The sequence below is a fragment of the Prunus persica genome, chromosome G1 (assembly GCF_000346465.2).
Source record: "Prunus persica cultivar Lovell chromosome G1, Prunus_persica_NCBIv2, whole genome shotgun sequence".
NCBI classification, from domain to species: Eukaryota; Viridiplantae; Streptophyta; class Magnoliopsida; order Rosales; family Rosaceae; genus Prunus; species Prunus persica.
The window spans coordinates 42142356-42161902 of NC_034009.1; the positions used below are offsets into that span (position 1 = coordinate 42142356).

The window sequence follows — 19547 nt, forward strand, 5'->3', positions numbered from 1 at the left end:
GCCACCATATATATATATATATATTCATTGATCTGAAATCTTTCACAAAGGAAATTGTAAGCCTCTAAAACGAAATGTGTTTCAAAATAGGAAGAGAATTGACCAAGGAGGAACTTAAAGAGAGAGAAAAGAAAAGGAAAGCTATAGCGAAGGAGAAAAAGAAAAGAGAAGAAAAGGAGGAGAGAGAGAAGGAGAAGAAGAGGCAAGAACAAGAGGAGACGAAGAGGAAAAAAGAGAAGGAGAAGAAGAAGCGTGAAGAGTTGAAAAGAAAAGAAAAAGAGAAGGCAAAAATGAAGCACAAGGTGAAGAAATAATCGAGTGACTGGCATTGACTGGCATTTGCAATCCCCATCCAAGTTCTTTTATTTTATTGAGAGCTGTTATTGGCATTTTTTTTGGGTTGAAAGAAGTGTTATTGGCACTCTAAAATACATTTTACACTCATTTGTTTTTCCCAGAGTGTTCAATTTCTTCTCCCCTTTTATGCATACTTGAGTAGTTTCATTAAACTTTGTATCCGTCTAAATCCGAATCCGAGTCGTGTGACAAATTCAAGGCTTATAATGTACCCTTTTTTTGTTTTTGGGAAAACATTCATGGTACTCCTTGGATTTGAGTTTTGTTAGATTTTGAGATGAATTACGTTGTTACTTTTAACTTAAAATGAGGCTGAAATAGTGAGATCAAGCTTTGGAAGGATCTTTTCAGCACCCCATGCATAAAAAATAAAAATGAAGTTCAGACCTAGAAAGATGACTTGACATGGAACATAGTGACATGGTGTTATTAGAAGGATCTTTTCAGACTAGAAGTCCGATATGAATGAATAAAAGTACACAATGATGATGAGCATGAATCTGCTATTACAAGTGAAATAATTGATAGTCCTTACAGAATATTACAAACTATGTTGTAATTTTTTATTTCCAAGCATTGATCAGCCATGTAGGAAAATAATGAAACAGAGCCTGCAAATGCTGTTTGTTTCCTTTTTAACTATCTATTTCCTTATATCTTACTCATGACTTAACAAAATTTACACTTGGGAGCTAGACTGCTCCCTACAAATCTTCTGCCTCTATTATACACTGAAGCTTCTATCAGCAACCTAAATCTATTGATGCATCTGATAGGCAAGCAGTCATTGTGTTCTTACATATGCTAAGGGCAGATAAATAACATGCACCTACTTATCAAGATATGGCTATGATTCAAGCAGATACAACACAAGCAATTTGTGGGACCATCGTCAGATGTGAAGCACCAACTTTTGTATTAACCAAGTACCTTCCGGAGTTCATCGATCAACAGCACTCTGCTTGATGGCTCGACCTGCATTAGATTCAAATCATTACATCCAGGTGGCAAAGATATAACATGCAAAGATGCTTTTAAAAAATAACATAACATGATTGTTTACCTTGCTTAGAAGGGCAGCAAGACCTTGAGGTAGGGCTTGCAAATCAGAAATCGAGTCACCAATAGTTGCCAATTGAAGCAATACCTTCTGGACCCGCAACTCCTTTAATTTATCCTCATAATTTTTTGGATCATCCTTCCATGTAAAGAAAATGCCATCATCCACCCATGCATCTTCTCTGGATTTTGAAATATCAGAACTGAAAAACCAGCTCTTGATCAAATCTATTGCAGATTTATGTGAAAGCTGTTCGCCAGCAGCATCTCTCAATGTCTTGATGAGTGACTCTTCGGCAATTCTCCTACGCAATCTCTTGTAGAAGAAAGATCGAGAGGTATTCCAGTCCAACACTTCTCGGATTACCCCTTTTGCAGCCATCCTAAGAGAAGTATCATGCAGTTCTGCAAATCTAGTGGCTATCTGAGTGTAGACAGGCAAAAGCTGTTTCTCACGCGATCTTATCTGATGCTGTAGGGGTTCAACCATCTCATGTGCCCCACAGCTCCTGGCTTCCTGAAGTTTTGCCTTCAGTTGGATCAGCTGTTGGTCAAGCCTGCCCATGCTCTCCAGCAGCTCCTTGTCCCTGAACTTGATCTCGATCATCCCCTCTGGCTCAAGCACATTACCTCTAGCAGTTCGATCAGCATACATTTCAATATGGTCTGGATTTATCCGACTATCCACGACCACCCATGCTCCACCGCGGAGCTCACCCATCATAGGGATGAATACAAAAATGGGCTGTTTGTAAGTCCTAAGGTTCTCCACAATGGTTGATCCAGCCTGAAGGATCCCTTCGAAAAGGTCCCTCTGCCCACCGGAAAAGCCTCTCCAGTTAGCAAGAATGAAAAGTGGGAGCTCTTCTCTGTTGAAATCTAATAATGCTTGGGCTGTCTTACTTGCAGAATCAGGAAACCATACTTGCCCAGCCTGAGGAACAACTCTCTCATGGGAATCAAGCTGGCCTGGATCAGCAGGTATAACTTGCATCACCGTCTGTGTCTCAACAGCAACTATTCCTACAGGGATTCCTCCAAGCTTCGCCCTTCCAGTAACAACTGTTCTTGCCCAGCCTTCTAGCGTCTCAACAAAGCTGTCTTTGTCAAAAATACCACCCATCCAGTTCCCATTACCATTTAAAGTACCACAAATAGCAGCACGAGGATCACATGAATTCTCAGGGTAGTACTCAACAGGCCTTTCTGGAGGATCCAAGGGACATGAAATGGGGAGTGGGCCACCAGCATGGGCAGGAACATAGCTTAACCACTTCAAAATAGCAGATACTCCTTCAAGATCATCAGCAACCGTTAGATGGACAACCCCATTTGTTCCCATAATTTTAGGTCCTCCAAGTTGCATATGAGAGCTGTACACCTCCCGGCCAAGAAGTTTGTTCAATGCAGAGAAACCAGTTAAAATTATGGGCTGATCAAGCCTTTGTATGCACCGCATTCCAAGCCGAGCAAGATAAGCGCCTATCCCTACAGTTCTGCCAGTCACATATGTTAAGGTAAAGGTTTCCTTGTATGCCCTCGAATATGCACCAGCAATTGCTCCACTGCCTGTCAAGCTCTCGACCCCCAAGCCATCCTCCTTTCCAACAATGGTATCTATAACCCATCTGGTTTCTCCACTTGCAAGCTTTAATTCATGTGCTATCACAGATGATCCAATCCGAGCATAATCCTCACAGGTCAAATACACATACTGAAAGCCACGTTCAGGGCTTGTTTCATCAGACCAACCAACTTTAAAGCAGGATTTGACTTCTTCAGCTACCCCAATACGGGCACCTGAGTTTGCTGCCAAGTATATCAAAGGCAGTTTCTTGGCACAAGCAAGCTCAGTCACTGCAAAGAAGAATGCGTCCTCTCTTGGGCCAAAAGATCCAGCTTTAAAGGTCACATCATTTGAAACAATCAATATCTTCCTTCCAGAAGGGAACTCAGGGGTAGACATCTCCATAGACCAGGCTACCATACCAACATCATTGAGCCCAGGTGGACGCTCTACATTGACAAGTGGAGAACCCCAGGTGCCTTTTTGGTCAGCAAATTTGAGCTCAGAGACTTTAAGAACTTTATCCTTGGGTTTTTTACCACCTGGTAATTGGGATGCCCATGCCTGTTCCAAGGCCGTCTGAAATGCCTGCAAAATAACATTTATCCCCAGTTAGTTTCACCATGCTTCTGAATCATGGAAAAACATAAAATTGATTTACCAACCAAAAAAAAAAAAAACCAAACCCATATCACAAATCTCACCAGTGGAAAATCATAGCAGTAAGTGGTGCTGGTTCTCCTGGCCAACAGACGTTTACGGTCAATAGCTCCCAAAGGCTGATAGTGCGCATTCACTGGTACACCATGCAGGGGACCCTGAACAGAAGCTGAATGGTATACCACTCTATGTTTGTTGGTATCCTCTAGTTCCCGATAGGTCTGAATATCATGTTGATCAGTAATGCAATCATGACTCATGATCCATACAAATTGTTAAAGGAGACTCCATATGCTTTACTACCGAACTTCAACAATTATTTAGCTGGAAAAGGTAACTGGGTGGTAGAAAACATAAATAAAATGTGCATCATATATAAACATACTTGTATAGTGCAGGTATGACCAGTCACATTTGTCACGACAACCCTCCAAGCCTGTCCAGAGGATGCTATCCACAGCTTCACTTCCCACTCACAGACACCCAACCTATGCATCCTTACACCAACAGAAGCATGAATTTCACGTGCAAGTTCTTCTAAAATCACCTCCACCACAGTTTCTTCTTGCCCAGCATCTAAATCTACTCTCCTGGCACAATTATTCAAATGTAAGATTCTAAAAAGTTCACCATATTATCTCAGAAGCAAAGAAATTGAATAAGAAAAAGAAAATAATTACTTGGGGTAAGGCAGTAGATCATCAATTTGTTGCTCACGTAAGATATAAAGATACATATGAGTATAGTCGGATTTGACATTGGCATTGTGCGCATTAAGTTCCAACTCTTCCATTGCTGTTAATAAGGACCTCAAAATGCTCCTTGAAGTAAATGACAAAGCCCATTGCTTACTAGCTGCTTCCACGTCTAGCCTTTGAAATCCAGTGAATCCTTCATTTGTTGTTGGCTGCCTTACAAGTGTTCTGAGGAACATTCTTTGGATTGGTAGCGGCTTGTCTACAACAGTGTACAAGTGCCACTGGCGGTCCCGAGATGGGGTATACTGTATATTCTCATAGCCTTTGAGCTTGTCCTGGATCAGAACAAAAGTTGAGTAACTTCATAGCAAGAGTCCATGCATATAATTTTTCTCACTCTTAACCCAAAACACTGGTGCTAGAACCAAAAAAATTACTAACCAATTCAAGGTAAATGGATAGAGGAGGTTCCAGATGACGCAATAAAGGTTCTTCCTCATAATAGAGTTTCTCTGACGACCAGTGGAAGGAATGCCTCATAGGGGCTCGCCCTTCATCTCTTTGTATGATACAACTAATTACTCTGACACCTGCACTGTGTAGACTGGAGGCTACCCCTTGCTCTTTAAGTATTTTGGCTAACTTCTTTATTCTTTCTTGAGCCTGATCCTCATCTCCACTGCCATGCATGAATCAGCAATGGTCGTCAATAAGGTTTTTAACTGTAGGTTCTATTTGGCATGTCTTTGCAGATAAAAAGAAATAATTAAAACTGTTTATTATCTGAAATAGGACCATTGTAAATTTGGAGTGTAGACAGATCCAATTAAAACTAAGACTCAGTAAGATTACAAACTAATCAGAATACAGCACGAGCTTAGCTTTTCAAACCTGTCCCGAAATATTCATCACATGTTGAATTTAAAGTTGAAACTTCAATGATTATAAAAAGGGCAGGTGCGATACCTATCCTGAAGTAAACTCATCGGATTGTTGATGCCAACTAAAGCAATATGCATCATATTACCAAAGCCACTTGGTTCAGTAGATCCATTTGGAATTGATTCATGAAGTTGATGAGACATTTCTTTCAATGCAGCACTAATAATTGCTGGCAGAAATTGAAGAGATTTTATTATAACCATGACTCCCCATTTTCTCTCGCTATGTTTCTCAACCGATTTATCAAATGATTGATCTTCATTGGAATTTTTTCTCTCGGTATGTTCTTCCAAGAACTCCCATGAAGCCATAAGACCAGATCGGTGCCACTGCATCCTGACACTCCCCTTTACAAGATATGGCTGATGGCAAAAACAAAGTTAAGCAAGGAAATTACCGTCAAAAATTAAGTAAGCAGGAACTCAAAGTGTTTGAACCATGGTACCTGGTATAACCGACGCACATAACTCTCTACAACTCGCCTCTGAAGAGTGTGATCACTATGATCAAATAGACCTACAAGGGCATCTTCAACTGCCAAAGGAGCACTCACAAGATCCTCCATTCGTTCATTTATGGCACTTTTCCTCTTCGGGGTATCCATGGTTTCACCATCCTCAGTAAACATCTCTAACTCAGAAAGACTTCTGGCAATGCTGGAACGAAGTTCACTCAACTTGGTTTGCTCCATCAGTTGACTGGCCTTTAGTGCCAACTGCACAAATTTAATTCAGCATTAGGACAATATTAGCAAACAAAAGAGAAGATGAGCATATAAATCTAATGAAAAGTAAATAAACATTGATTGCTGATGTGAGGAGAATTTAGACTGGATTTTGTAAAACTTGAAAGCAGAAGGAAGATCGACATATTAAAAACTAATAACTCAGCATGGTTTGAATAACTCAGTTCTATGGCTCGTACATAACCACTGATTTCTGACTTGTGTGACGATAACTGGAGAACTGAGTCTGGATTTTGAAAAACTTATAAACAGAGAAAGAAATATCCATATATAGAAAGTTATTAGTTCAAGCTGGATTTGATTAACTCAGTGCAACGGCCAACCTCAGAATAGCTTGTGTGGTTAAGTGCAGAAAACCGAATTAGTTTGTCCCTATATGCAGCAGGGTTGGGGTAGACCAGTTGTTCCATGAGTCGTAGTATCAACTTATTTTTATTCTTGACACCCTGCAAGCACAATACACACATAATATGGGTATAAAATAATTTCAAAAGACAATTGAATGAGACCTGGGAAGGCAAACTGAGCATGTACTTGATTTTAATACCTGATGAGAAAGCACAATGTCCACAATCTTCAATAGATCTTTTTTATATTGAAGTCGAAGGCGTTCAATTACATCAGCCTGAAGCAGATAAAATATTAGCTATCATGCATGAAGATTCTGACAAGAAAAAAGGAAAGAAAGATTACAAATTTACAACATTCAAACTCTTGGAGCAGCCTCAAGTTCCTAATTACCAGGGTACAGTTAACTGTAAAACTGTGAAGCTAAATACAAATTTGGAGTTCAGTGACCAGTATTCAAGACAATTTTTAACTACTATGTTGTAATTAAACATTAGTCAGGTTAGAGATTTAAGGAAGACAAAAAAAAAATGAAAAAGAAAATAGCACAACTGAAAAATAATATATAAAAGTCAGTCAAAAACAAAGGTGGCTATGGTAACACCCGGATGTGCAACAAGACAGCAACTAGAGAGGTTTGCCTTCTGCTTATGTGATTGTATTAGTATTCTATTTAAAAAATTTTACATGCAGATGAATAACCAGAACCCAGTGAGACTAGTGAAGTCAGGATAAAACTTATAAGAACAAATGCCCTTTACGAGCCAAAGAGAGCTACATCAATGAACTGTAATGAGCAGCCACGTTCCAGTCTTATGTTTCAACTAAAGCCATGAATGTCTCATGATACAAATAAAACAGTACCCGCAGTCTCAAATATTTAGCCTAAGTTGCATAAAAAGTTGGCTTCCATAATGAGAGACTAACCTGAATGTTGTCACTGAATAATTCTTCAACTGACAGATACTCTTCAAAAAGGGATTGAACAATAACTCGGGCATGACTTTCTCTTCCACCCTCATAAGACTTCACAACGCTCAACAAAGGCTCAACAAGCCTTTCTTGGGCTCCTTTCTCTTTATCGGGAGAGGAGAATAGATGGGCCTGCAGAAAAATGCACAAACATAAGTCTGAATTTTCCATGGATGCCGGCTCGAAATATTTGATCATTCCTAAGAGAAAATAGTAATCAAAATAAGGAATTTGAAGTATAGAACTCACCTCAAGAATACCACGCAACAATTTGGCAGGGAAGTCAACATTCTGAGAGCTAGAAATCAACTCAAACTCCTTAAATTTTGATTCCAACTGTAAAATTATATGAGAGAATCACATGAGGGTAAAGACTCGTTTTGAGCATAAATCAGAGGGAAAACCACCCCATTTTTGCTTACTTCATTTTTAAGATCTTTGGGTAGGCGGGTTGCCAGAACTGCAAAGCATTCTTGCCATTGAAGGAAAGGGAGTTCAGGGCTATCTAGGCAATTGAGCAAGTTTTGCACTACCTGAGATAGATGAGAACTATTCAACAAGACAAGTTTAAGAATAACACAATCTACCAAATGATACCAGACAATGTATTCCCACATTTACAAGGCCCAAGAAAATGGCAAGAAATCACAGATTACAAGGTGTTCAAAATATTATGTTTATGTTGAAAGAGAACTCACTTCATCAATGTTATGCTCATAACCAGCAAGAATCATTCGAGCTGCGTTTAAGCTTGCAGCACATCTCTGATGAACTTTACCAGAAATTGCAGTTGGAGGCCCCAGGACTGGGAAGCTCCCATGGAAGGGTTCCGTCTTTCTTACAGCTGAAGGATCATCTAAATCAAGCCTTGCAATAAGTTGACCAGCCTACACAAAACCAATTTTATTTTTTAACTTCTATCAAGAGAAGAATGTATTTATTTCCTACTTGGAACATGATTTACCTGCATTGCTTGGCCTTCAGACATTTTAAAGTGGATAACTCCGGAAGCAGGTGAAAGAAGAGGCATACACATCTTCATAACCTCAACCTCAGCATATGGTGCGTCAGCATCGACATGACTACCATCAGCAACCAAGTACCTCAGCAGCTTGCATGGTGTCTCTGCTATTAACTTCGATGGATCGTGGTCGTTCTAGATTCAACAAAGGTCAACAACTCAGCTTGCAGAAGGGAATGTGGGGGAAGATAAAAGAAGGGAAATGGGCGCACCTGAAGCAAGCAAGTCCTTCCATCAATAAGAAGGCGAGTTCCAGCTGCTTCTTCCTCTGCGTATATAATGTGACTGTTTCCATCTAACTGTAAGAAGAGTTATGTGCAAGAGTTTACTCAAATGAAAAGTACTCATATTAATTAAAAATGCAAGAACAAACAAGTAATAAATAATGAGCAAGAGTAAAATCATCTGTGATGTTAGAATCATAAAAACAATAAAGAGAAAATTTGTACATGCCTGCATCAACAAACCCCCATCACGTAAAGTATGTATCTCTGCTTCGATCTCTGACTCATTCATCCTCAATCTGTAGCTTCCGGGACCCCCCCTCACCATGTCAATCTAGAAATAGTTTTCCATGGCATTGATTATATATCACTACAGATTCTACCAACCAAAAATGTCCAAACGTGTCCAAGACAAAAAAGAAAAATCCTTCGGAATGAAACGACATCGTTGGAAAACATACCGTGTATTTACTCCCTTCGATGTTCAAGGACACTTGAGCATGGACAAGTGATATATGCTGCAATCAGGATTGACAAATATTAATTGTTGACACCTATAACATGTACCTAGAAGGGTTTTTTTTACTACCATACCTTGGGTGGAATTTGCCCTTTCTCAAGATAACCGACGTAATCTGAAACCATTGCTGCACTACTGGCAGATGCTTTCTGAATAGGGCACAATAGGAATAATAAGTGATGCATTTTGCAAGTAAAATATTCAAAATTCAACGGTTAATAAGATAGTTGAACTTACAAACAGAGTCCCTCCAACTACAGAGAGATACCAAGGAGGCCTCTCCGCTCTAACTCGCATGGCAATTCTACTATCTAACCAACCTGTGTGGATTTTATTCTCTCTGTAGTCTGAAGCCTGCAGAACATGTTTCATAGCATTACTTGATGTTTCATCAAAATTCTATGTTCTTTATAATATCTTTTAAAACGATGGTATAGAATTGTATCATAGGTCGTGTTGTGAAGTTTACATGTAAAAGATCTATTGAATAATCAACATTTGTACGAATTTCTCCTCGAATTTGAATTTCCTTCAGCCCAAGAACCATGTTTGCAATAGCTAGAGCTCGGGACTCTCCAAATGCAAAAACATGTCCTGCAAAAAAAGAGAGAATTTTAAATATGTTAGTAGCAAAGATGGATGACTGATTTAACAAACAACAGTTCTCAAACCAGTTATGCATAATATCTATATATGAACCCACCGACCGAATGGCCATTGCCCAAGTATAATTGACGGTCACTCAGATTCTCCGACTGTATGGACCTATTTTATTCACATTATATTCTGGCTATTTAGACAGAAAAAGAAATAAAATCAAGTTGCAGTAGGTTAATACTTACCAAACTGAGAGTCTGAGAATTCATGAATGCCTCCCCCAGACTGCATGTCAAAACATCAATCAGAATTTATCTGAGAACTATATTTTCTTTCTTTCTTTTTCTTTTCTGGAGGAAGTTGTCGTTATCCACTTACAAGATATTTACCTTAACAGAAAAGTATGCCCAAACATTTGGCTTGCTTTTAAAACTCAACTCCTGCATATAGTAAGACATACTCACTATAGAGTCATGTATTGCATTAGGACAAATAAAGTAAGAGTAAGCCTGAGGAACCATCAAAACTAACCTGTACTTTCCCACTAGTAGGCTTAAAGCCATCATCTGGATCCTCACTTGTTACACGCACAGCAACACAATGACCCTTTGGCCTTGTAGATTCTGCCTTGTCAAAATCAAATGGGGTAGCAACAGCTGAGGTCTTTCTCCATGCATCATATCCACCACCATGTTCCATTCCATAAAATCGCCTTATTTCTAATCAAATGAATCATATAGACAGAGAATGTGAACAAATTAAGAAATATGACAAGTAAATCAAAACATATTTGAAGAAATCCAGAAACTAAGATGATACCAGGAATTTGCCAGAGAGGGATGCCCATTCCAACTGCAACTTGGGCTGCTGGAAGATTTATTTCAGCTATCCACTCAGTGACTGGGTGCTCCACCTACATTGAATTAAATCTTAGACATTTAGTTTCACTCACAAAATTATTTTTCTTGAAAAGCAGATGCAAGAACAGAAGCTAACACAGCTGATCGATGCCTATAGGCATTAGTAAAACAGCTATATGAAATTCTAATTATTATAATGATAATATGATCATATGATGTTCAACCCTTTTGTAAGAGGTTGCATGAAGACTGAATGGCTTGGTTAGCACATAACAAGCATATTTTTGTTTCTATATTCACTTCAGGCATACGCATTTCATTCGTCACTGCATTATTCAGTGCCGCCAGCAAAACAAACTCAAAAAATGAACACACAATGAGTTCATAAGATCATAAGCTGAAAAAAAATTACAAGAACCGAAATAACATACCTGTAACCGAGGGTTCAGCTCTAAGAAATAGTACTCGCCAGTGTCCATACTGTATAGATACTCAACTGTGGCTGCTCCGACATAATTAACAGATTTAGCCAACCTTCGAGCCGCCTGCTCCAACTTTTTTACCGTCTCTTGAGGAGCTACAGTTATTGGACCCTCCTCAATAATCTATAAAACATAAAACAAGAAAATTAGGTTTCAAGGGGAAACATGTCCAGCAGACGAGACTACGCACTACTAAGTACTGGAGAAAGAAAATCTTAGAAGGATAAAGAAAAGTTCCCTAGAAGACCAAGCTAAATGTGGAAACACATAGTATTAAGTCTACCATGTCAGAAATATTACCTTCTGGTGCCGCCTTTGAACACTGCAATCACGGCTGTGCAAAGCTGCAACATTTCCATGCTGATCACATAGTAACTGGACCTCTAAATGTCGGCTCTGATGAGAGAAAAGAAAATAAATTAAATTGTAAAAATTGGCAATATCTGGTCTGAAGTTCGGCAATGATGCTCATCTAAATCAAAAGGCAATGGATTATCTGACCTGGGATGCAACTTTCATTATAAATATTGGAGATCCGGGAACTTCACCCTGAACTTGCTTGAACAATGCCCTAACTTCATCATCATTATGGACCTAGAAAATTAAGAAATTCAACTTAGCTAAGCTCTTGAATAAGGCATGAAAAGGGTCCAACCAAATTCCTTAACATGTTGGATAAGTGAATGAATCTTGTTTCAGGCTCAGCTAACAATTCAGACGCAAATCGCCTATATATATATATATATATATATATTGTCATGCATGAGCCATGACACAAACCTTTCTTATGCCTTTACCACCACCACCCCATGATGCCTTAATCATTGCTGGGTAACCAACAATCTGACAACTCGCAACCGCTTCCTCTGTCGTATAAACACACGCTTCCCTATATATTTCATCTGGGATTGTAACCAAGCAGCTCTCTGAAGAAATTTTTACCTGGAAAACAGACATTAACAGAATCAGATTGCATTACCCGGCAAAAGAAACAAAAAGAAAAATAGGACACAATTTTCAGGATTCATACATGTGATCCGCTCCATGGAAGGGTAGGTACATTTGCAGCTTGAGCAATTAATGATGAACCAATTTTATCTCCTAATGCTCCCATAGATACAGCTGGCGGCCCGAGAAATACAATTCCCTTTGCAATCAATGCATCTGGAAGCTCAGGGTTCTCAGAGGCATGTCCCCAACCAGGCCAAACTGCATCAACACGTGTTATCTCTGCCATCTGGGTAGTACGGAACAACAAATTCAGGTGAAATACTAACAAGATTTACAGAAATTTCTGAAATGTTTCAGAACTACAGGTAAAGTAATACCCCAGGTTGTGCCATGTGCTCTTTATTTTGTTTTTCTATGAATATTTAGAAATACTCTAAATGGAGAGCGGGTTAGTGCTTGTGTTTGTATGTGTATTTGTTTTATGGATTGAGCTATCTAAGGACCCAATTTTCAATTTACAAGATCCATAAAGTAAGAAACTTTCATCTCTTAAGACTTAAACATATTTATCTCCTGAGATGTGAGTGACATTTTCGGTAGCTAATTCAGTAAAGTTTACTGACTGGATGACATGACAATGGCATAATATGAATTAAAGTTCCCTGAATTAGCTCAATTTGCTCCAGATTTGGTAGCTAATGAAACAAAGAGAGCCAGAAGGTTTGTATGGGGGATTGCGATCATCTATTTGCAAGCAACTACCACTTTAGAGGTCAAAAACTTTGCTCAAATGGAGAAAACCAGGTTTTGGGTGTTGAAAGGTAACAACAAGAAATACAGCTCAAAGTATAAAAACACACCTTCCATAATTACCAATAAATCTTCTATGAATTCTGAGAAAAGTAACAATGTAGCAAAAACTTTGCTCAAATGGAGAAAACCAGGTTTTTGGTGTTGAAAGGTAACAACAAGAAATACAGCTCAAAGTGTAAAACACACCTTCCATAATTACCAATAAATTTTCTATGAATTCTGAGAAAAGTAACAATGTAGCCTCTTCATTTGAGAAGTCATTTTTTTTTTTTTAGTAAGTATCTAGTTCTTATACTTTCTTCTTATTTATATTAAAATTCAATTCTTGCAGTCAAAGAAATGGTGGCAAAATAACACTCAAAGTGCTTTCACTCAGAGGGTTCCTCGTGATTTTAGTTGAATATCTGCTTTGTTCGCAAACACTTTGATAAAATAAATAATAATAAAAACTGGAAAACATGAAAGTGTATGAGGGAAGAGCTTAGCATACACACCTCTACAATGAGCTGCACATTTGCATAGTTATTATTGTTAGTTCCACCAGGAACCTCCAAAAACTGATCAGCAATTCTAATGTGTTCTGCGTTGATTCTCATGTCCTCTGGTGTGGCCATGGCTACCAATAAAACAGCCTTCTCTGTGCCAAATGTTTCATAGGCCCATGTCCTCACACTACGTATGAACTTCACAGCTGCCATTCCATTGTTTGCAATTAAAATGCTATGGATTGGCTTCTTCCCACCAAGGGCATAGCAGAACTCATCAACTTCAGATGCTGTAGCAGGGTGCCTGAGTGGTACTACCCCATTTACATACCCATTTCCACGAGGAAAACTAGGTGTTGTCACCAATCTCCTTTGAGCTTCTGACATGCTGCAGAGCAAGAAACAACGTCATCAACAAGGTAAATGAAATTTTTGGGAACAAATGTACTGGAACAAATGCACTGGCTCTTTTATTTCATACAAGTTAAACCAAATGCATGATCCTTTTATTTCATACAATGTCATCAACGGGTTGCTGTGGTGTAGTGGTTATCACGTTAGTCTTACACCAAATGCATGATCCTAAGCGCAAGATAATAGCAAATATGAACATCTACCTGGTTATACTACGGCTGCGTTCGGTTACGTGGAAGTGAAGTTGATGCTTATATCTAATTCATGCCATCATGATTCATGAACTCTCATTTTCTCTGTAATCTTGTTTCAAATGTAACAAAATCTCAACACTAAATCAATGTTACACTAATTGAAGCTTTGAATTCCAGTTCTAGGCAACTAGACACAGCCTAAGGATATAGTTGTCAGGTTACAGAGACGGGAAAAAAAAAAAAAAAAAAGAATGAACCTTTGTTAAACCATAGACTCCAGAAAAATGCAGAATAGATTCCCAAATCCACAGCAAACACAGCCTTACTGATAAAAGTGCAACCAACCCACATACATACAATCTTTGAAAGTTTCAAAACCAATTCCAACTATAATCAAACTACTTCCCAACAACAGAAGTCCAAAACAAGCAATACCCGAGCCACCATAACGTTATTCAAACGGAAGTGCCCACAAGACAATTACTTTAAAGGGTTTAAAGTAAATGATTCACATACCTTAATGAGGAAGAGAAAGAGGAGCTGAAATCTTGATCGAACTGCTCAAATTGCTATCTGGGTACAAAGCATTATGAATCAAGAGGCAGAGTTGTGTGAGAAAACAGAAACCCAGAAATGCGTTATGTGGTTGAATTCAATTCAGTGTGTTGTGTTTGTATGTGAATGTGATCATTGGCACAGAGACACATACACAAAGTGCTACACAAAACCAACCTTGGGAACCTATTTAAGTGTTTGAAGGAATTGCAGAGAGGTAGGTGTGTGGGTTTGGGTTTTGTGAGCTGTTGCTGTATGTATCTATTTGCATTCTTAACGGCTTTAATAAGAGCTGCACGTGGTACCTGCCAATTCCACACCCTCTTCCTTTGTTAGCATCAACTCCCAGCTACCCCCTTTGTTTTTCATCTCTCTCTCTCTCTCTCTCTCTCTCTCTCTCGAACTAATTTATGATCGAGGCCTCAAGGTGGGTCTCGTTTCCATTCTCAAAGCAGTCAAATGATTTTCCCCCCCTCTCTCTCTTTCTTCTTGTGTGTGAATTTTTTTTTCTTTAAATCCCCATTTGGATTTTGGGTTCAACCAAATTTCGATTCTTTTTTATGGGTTTAGGCCACTAAATACGAAACCAGACATTACATCACGGTTCATGAACGAAGGAATTAATTTTTGGTGTTGGCGTCTTGACTGTGAGTTGAGTTGGGTGGTACGGTCTACCAACCCTTCACCCTTCCTTTTTTTTAGATGAATCAGTCTGTCCGATATAAATGCCAATACTCCCAAGTTTTTATCATAATCTGTTCTCAATATAAATTTATATATAATATGTTTTCTCATACAGTTGTAAGAGTACACAAAAATCAAGAATATATTTTCCAAAAGAAATGTACATAAGCATAGATTTACAACCAAAGAAAGGATACTTATGTGTAGGTGAACTTTTGTTAGTGAAAGAATTTTGGGTTATGGTTGGAGGTTAGGTCTATCCATGCTATACTTACCTCCCTATCTATCTTTCTTTTCCTAAATTTAATAAAATTGGAAAAATATAAAAGTCATGGAAGAGTCATTCTTTCACATCATCGATATGATGTTTTCATAATTCAACTATCTTAGGTATTGAATAATCATGGCTTAGATTGGATGATGAAAAGGAATTTGGGGGTCTTTTGAACTAGGGCGAAGAAAGTTCATTGATGAAATGATTCAGAATAAAGTCAGCTACAATTAATTTTGATTTGATCAATTGATTCACTAAGTGTGCACACCCACATTTTGTTATAGTTTTTTCTTCTTTTGAACTATAATTAGTTAGGAAAAGTATCCTTGTTTTAATATTAGGCAGCAAAGCTTCAAGTTTTTAATAATCGTATATGTATTATAATATAGATAAAATAATAACATATTATAAACATGTCATGTGAAAGTTTTTTGGTAAATACTACGAGGTGTTTCCATGCTCGAAAAATGGGATTAATCTCCGCTCAAGGTCATGTCACGTGAAGTTACGGTTACACAGAACAATTTTCTATACTCTTTCTACTGTACAAATATTCAAAATAATGTGATTATTATTTGATATCCTATTTCTCGGCAAACATGGATGTGTTTGGAGTTTGCTGCCTAATCAAAGTCTGTGTGTAATGCCCTTTTTTCTCCCCAACTCAAATTCAAAACCCAAATCTTATGCCCTTTGGATCTATTTCATGATGATGTGGATATAGAACTACAATACATTAGTCTTGTGGGTTTTCAAGTGACAATTATCTTTCCCCGACTTAACATGTATAAAAACCCAACATATATAAATTTGTACAAACTGAATTTGTGGCCACATATATATAAATAAAAACGTGGAAGACAATTGTTTTGGTTAGTGAACGACCACGTGTTCCAAGGGTTTGAAGAACCGTGTACCTAAGTATATCTCAATTAGCTTTGATCATTTTCTCATACTTAACTTGTGAAGCCTCAAATTTTAGCTAAATATGCTTACAGGTCAAACCCTATCCACGCTCCAACCTAACTCCATACCTACTCAAGATGTTCTTGGCTTAATTTCTTTTATTCTTTTTGGTTAGAGAATTAAAGGACGCAGCCGCCTCTCCCTTCAAGTCCATGATACTATGGTTTATTTTTTATTTTTTCAGAACTTGGGTTCCCAACTTCCAGTCACTCCTATTAATAACTTTAATCTGTCTAAAAGTGATTCGTCGAGGTTTGTTCGATTGTGAATAGTTGATTGATATGAAAATCGAATAATTTATCAATTGTTATTACTTGATCAAAAGTTGACTACTGTTTTTATTTATTATTATTATTTGTCACTTGAATCTCTCAAATTTTATTTGCAAGACTACATGTTTGATGATTTTATCTTAAAAATAAGTGATCATCGATGGTCTCTCACATACTGTGGCCTTGGGGAGTTGGAGGTTGGGAGATAGAGCTTTAATTTTTGAGGCGTAGTTAATGGTTTTTTGGTCTTTTATATTTATTTCGAGTGGGTCAACCTTTTGGTCAAACGCGTTTTGTTTTTCAACATGTCGATAACTATTTTTTATAGGATACTGCTTGTCTATTTTCATGTAAGGAGTTACTTCTCCATGATAATCACATTTTGATATATATGTAAAAATAATTTATTAAAAATATAAAAGAAATTTTTTTTGCATAAATATCGCATTATTATTGGCATAAATATAAAAGCTCCTACTTACATGGTAAGAATGAAAATATTTTCCTTTGCGATATTGCTCTTTTTGTTAGGGAAGAGTCCCGAACCATGAAAAAGTTCCTCATTACACGTTTGTAACCAAAATAAAATAAAAATCACAGCACCTTTCTTCGATTTGGATCATCAAGTGGCCTTGTAGTGTGAATGTCAATTAGAGTGGAATTTCATGGTGTCTTAGGTTTTTTAAATTCTTTTGAAAAAATGGTTAGTTTTCTAGCAAACGTCTATATAATAAAGAAATCATAAAAAAGTTTAAGATAACTTGTAATTTAAGTGGGATGTTTGCTTATCAGGAATGGGATTGATCCAATTCCTTACTTCCTCTGTTGCGATCATTGTTGCTTACATCCAACAATTCTGATAGAGCTTATCTCAAGAAAAAGGATGGAGGCCAACTCATCCATGCAAAAAGAAAAAACGAAATTATTAGAAATCAAAACCTACTTAACCCAAGTTAAACAAAGCATTATCTAGTCCAGCTAAAAACAATCATACTAAAATTAGTAGCCATGTTCGACCAAAAAAAAGTAAAAAAGATTAGTAGCCATGAGGATAGAAACAAAAAGAAACAACTATGAACAACCTTCTGCCTAAAATGAAACACAGTAGAATGAAGCATAAAGCATGCTAAGTATAAGCACAAGTGAGGTAGATGTAGAATAAGTTCCGGAGTTTGGAGACCGCGTTGGAGCTGTGAAGGAGGAGGGTGCTGGAACTACATCGTCGGAACTTGCCATTGCCCTCTTTGGAGATGGACTCTTTGGTGATGAATTTGGAGTTGGTTTCACTGCAATTTAAAAAAAACAAACAAACAAGTTGTGATCGAGATTTTACAAGAGGAATGATCATGTTAGATTTTTGTATATATTATGCTGTTCAATGGTTCAATAAAAGAAAATACATCATCGTAGTTCTTTCATCTTTTAATAAGATGATCATAGTTCTTTAAAAATACAATCGCAACTTTTAAAAGAAAGTAACATAACATTCGTTATTTTTTATTTTTGAAAAAGAAATATTAGGGTATTGAAAAGAGAAGTATCAATGAACTAGTAGTGAGATGATCATTTTTGTTTTGTTTTTTTATTTGTCCGGATGAAAACAGTTCTATCTTTTGTTTTTTGTTTTACCTGAAAGGGGAAGAGCATTATATTTTGATAACAAACCCAAAAAAAAAGAGAAAGAAGATGATGAGAATACCTAAAATCAAAACAAAATTATTTAATAGTCATTCTGTTTTCTTGTTCACGACTATCATTTCTAATTTCTCAACAATTTCTTCAATCAAGTATAAGAGAGAAACGTGGGGCAAAAAATGAAAACACATGCTAAACTTAAGAGAAAAAGAAAAGTACAGAAAACAATTAAAACGTACCAGAAACACCAGGAGGCAAGGGAACTGCAAAACAAATAAGAGGGAAAACATTCAAACATGTTATTATATAACATGTGCAAAACTAAGTAGTGAGAGAGATCAAAAACTCACTGCCACATTGACTAAAAGAATTAGGAGCAGAGATGCCACAAGCAGCAGGCAAAGTCATAGCCTTAGTCATATTCAAAGGGATGCCTAAATCAGTGCAGCTCTCTATGGCTTCACATATGCAGTCATCGCTAGCTTTCAGCACCATCTCCAACCCCGGGCAGCACGAGCCGTCTGGCCTCATGTCTTTCGACCCGTCGGTCATAAACGGCACGCAATCCGCCATGCCGAATATGATGTCCGAACACTCATCCGTGCCTGGAGGCGTGCCTGATGATGAAGAAGAGGATGTTCTTGGTGACATTGCCATGGACATTGCTGGTGCATGGGCAGCTGGATCTACGACTCGTGCACAGCTTGCCAACGCAAGACATGTGGTTAGAATGCATGAAACAAAGACGAGCCTCTCCATTCTTTTTCTCGAGAAAAAGGGAGAGAGAGAGAGTCTATAGCTACAACAAATGCTGAGAGTCTAGCATTCCATTTCTCTCTTTTTTTATATTTTGTTTTTCGGTTTTGAATAAGTTATGGTGATCAAAATTGTTTTGAAGTTTAAATTCCCTAAAATCGCTCGGGCAGTGTTTGAATTGCACTCAAAATGGGAGATCAGTTTGAACCATCCTAACTATCTTATATTGTTTGTAGCTAGCTATCTTCTCAAGGTGAAACTCTTTAAAAAAAACAAAAACAAAAACAAAAAACAAAGAAAATGAAGAAAAGAGCAGCCCAGCTGCCCAAACCCGCATGAAATGGAGATGTAAGCTCAATGGCCTGTTTTATTTGGGCTTGTAGCATCAATGTCTCTCATCTCCTTTGAATGGTATGTACCATACACCATACAAGAGACGAGTTTTTAGGGTTTGGGCTGTGATGTTGTCCACGTAACCTTTGATGTTTTGAATTGC

The 19547-nt window shown here is 37.8% G+C and overlaps 2 protein-coding genes across 4 annotated transcripts; both read right to left on the reverse strand.

The window, feature by feature from the left end:
- On the reverse strand, positions 758-15150 carry LOC18789357 (acetyl-CoA carboxylase 1). 3 transcript variants are annotated; one of them, XM_020554835.1, is made up of 33 exons: positions 14770-15150; positions 14426-14482; positions 13311-13689; positions 12083-12289; positions 11833-11994; positions 11554-11646; positions 11353-11448; positions 11002-11175; positions 10530-10623; positions 10242-10429; positions 10100-10150; positions 9956-9995; positions 9583-9707; positions 9351-9467; positions 9188-9262; positions 9055-9111; positions 8823-8927; positions 8582-8668; positions 8313-8504; positions 8047-8235; positions 7771-7881; positions 7598-7684; positions 7304-7480; positions 6576-6653; positions 6352-6474; positions 5729-5998; positions 5308-5645; positions 4783-5020; positions 4324-4676; positions 4029-4233; positions 3688-3864; positions 1421-3571; positions 758-1332 (listed from the first exon to the last, which is right to left on the reverse strand). In XM_020554835.1, the coding sequence occupies exons 3-33, from the start codon at positions 13686-13688 to the stop codon at positions 1276-1278; spliced, it is 6795 nt and encodes a 2264-aa protein (XP_020410424.1). In that variant the 5' UTR covers position 13689; positions 14426-14482; positions 14770-15150; the 3' UTR covers positions 758-1275. The 3 variants fall into 3 exon arrangements, with proteins under 3 accessions (XP_020410424.1, XP_020410423.1, XP_007221936.1); XM_020554834.1 differs by having other exon boundaries at positions 14642-15150; XM_007221874.2 differs by having other exon boundaries at positions 14426-15150.
- LOC18788462 (non-specific lipid-transfer protein-like protein At2g13820) lies at positions 17451-19054 on the reverse strand. Its single transcript, XM_020554836.1, has 3 exons — positions 18646-19054; positions 18535-18558; positions 17451-17946 (listed from the first exon to the last, which is right to left on the reverse strand). The coding sequence occupies exons 1-3, from the start codon at positions 19052-19054 to the stop codon at positions 17750-17752; spliced, it is 630 nt and encodes a 209-aa protein (XP_020410425.1). The 3' UTR covers positions 17451-17749.

Bases quoted from the DNA above. Each gene is read 5' to 3' on its own strand.
- LOC18789357 (XM_020554835.1), bottom strand. From the start codon at position 13,688: ATGTCAGAAGCTCAAAGGAGATTGGTGACAACACCTAGTTTTCCTCGT. The intron at 9,468-9,582 runs GTAAACTTCACA...CATGTTCTGCAG, and splicing joins ATTCAATAGATCTTTTACAT to GCTTCAGACTACAGAGAGAA. The intron at 3,572-3,687 runs GTGAGATTTGTG...GTTATTTTGCAG, and splicing joins ACTGCTATGATTTTCCACTG to GCATTTCAGACGGCCTTGGA.
- LOC18788462 (XM_020554836.1), bottom strand. From the start codon at position 19,054: ATGGAGAGGCTCGTCTTTGTTTCATGCATTCTAACCACATGTCTTGCG. The intron at 18,559-18,645 runs GTGAGTTTTTGA...TTTGTTTTGCAG, and splicing joins TTCTTTTAGTCAATGTGGCA to TTCCCTTGCCTCCTGGTGTT. The intron at 17,947-18,534 runs GTACGTTTTAAT...TTTAAATTGCAG, and splicing joins CTTGCCTCCTGGTGTTTCTG to TGAAACCAACTCCAAATTCA.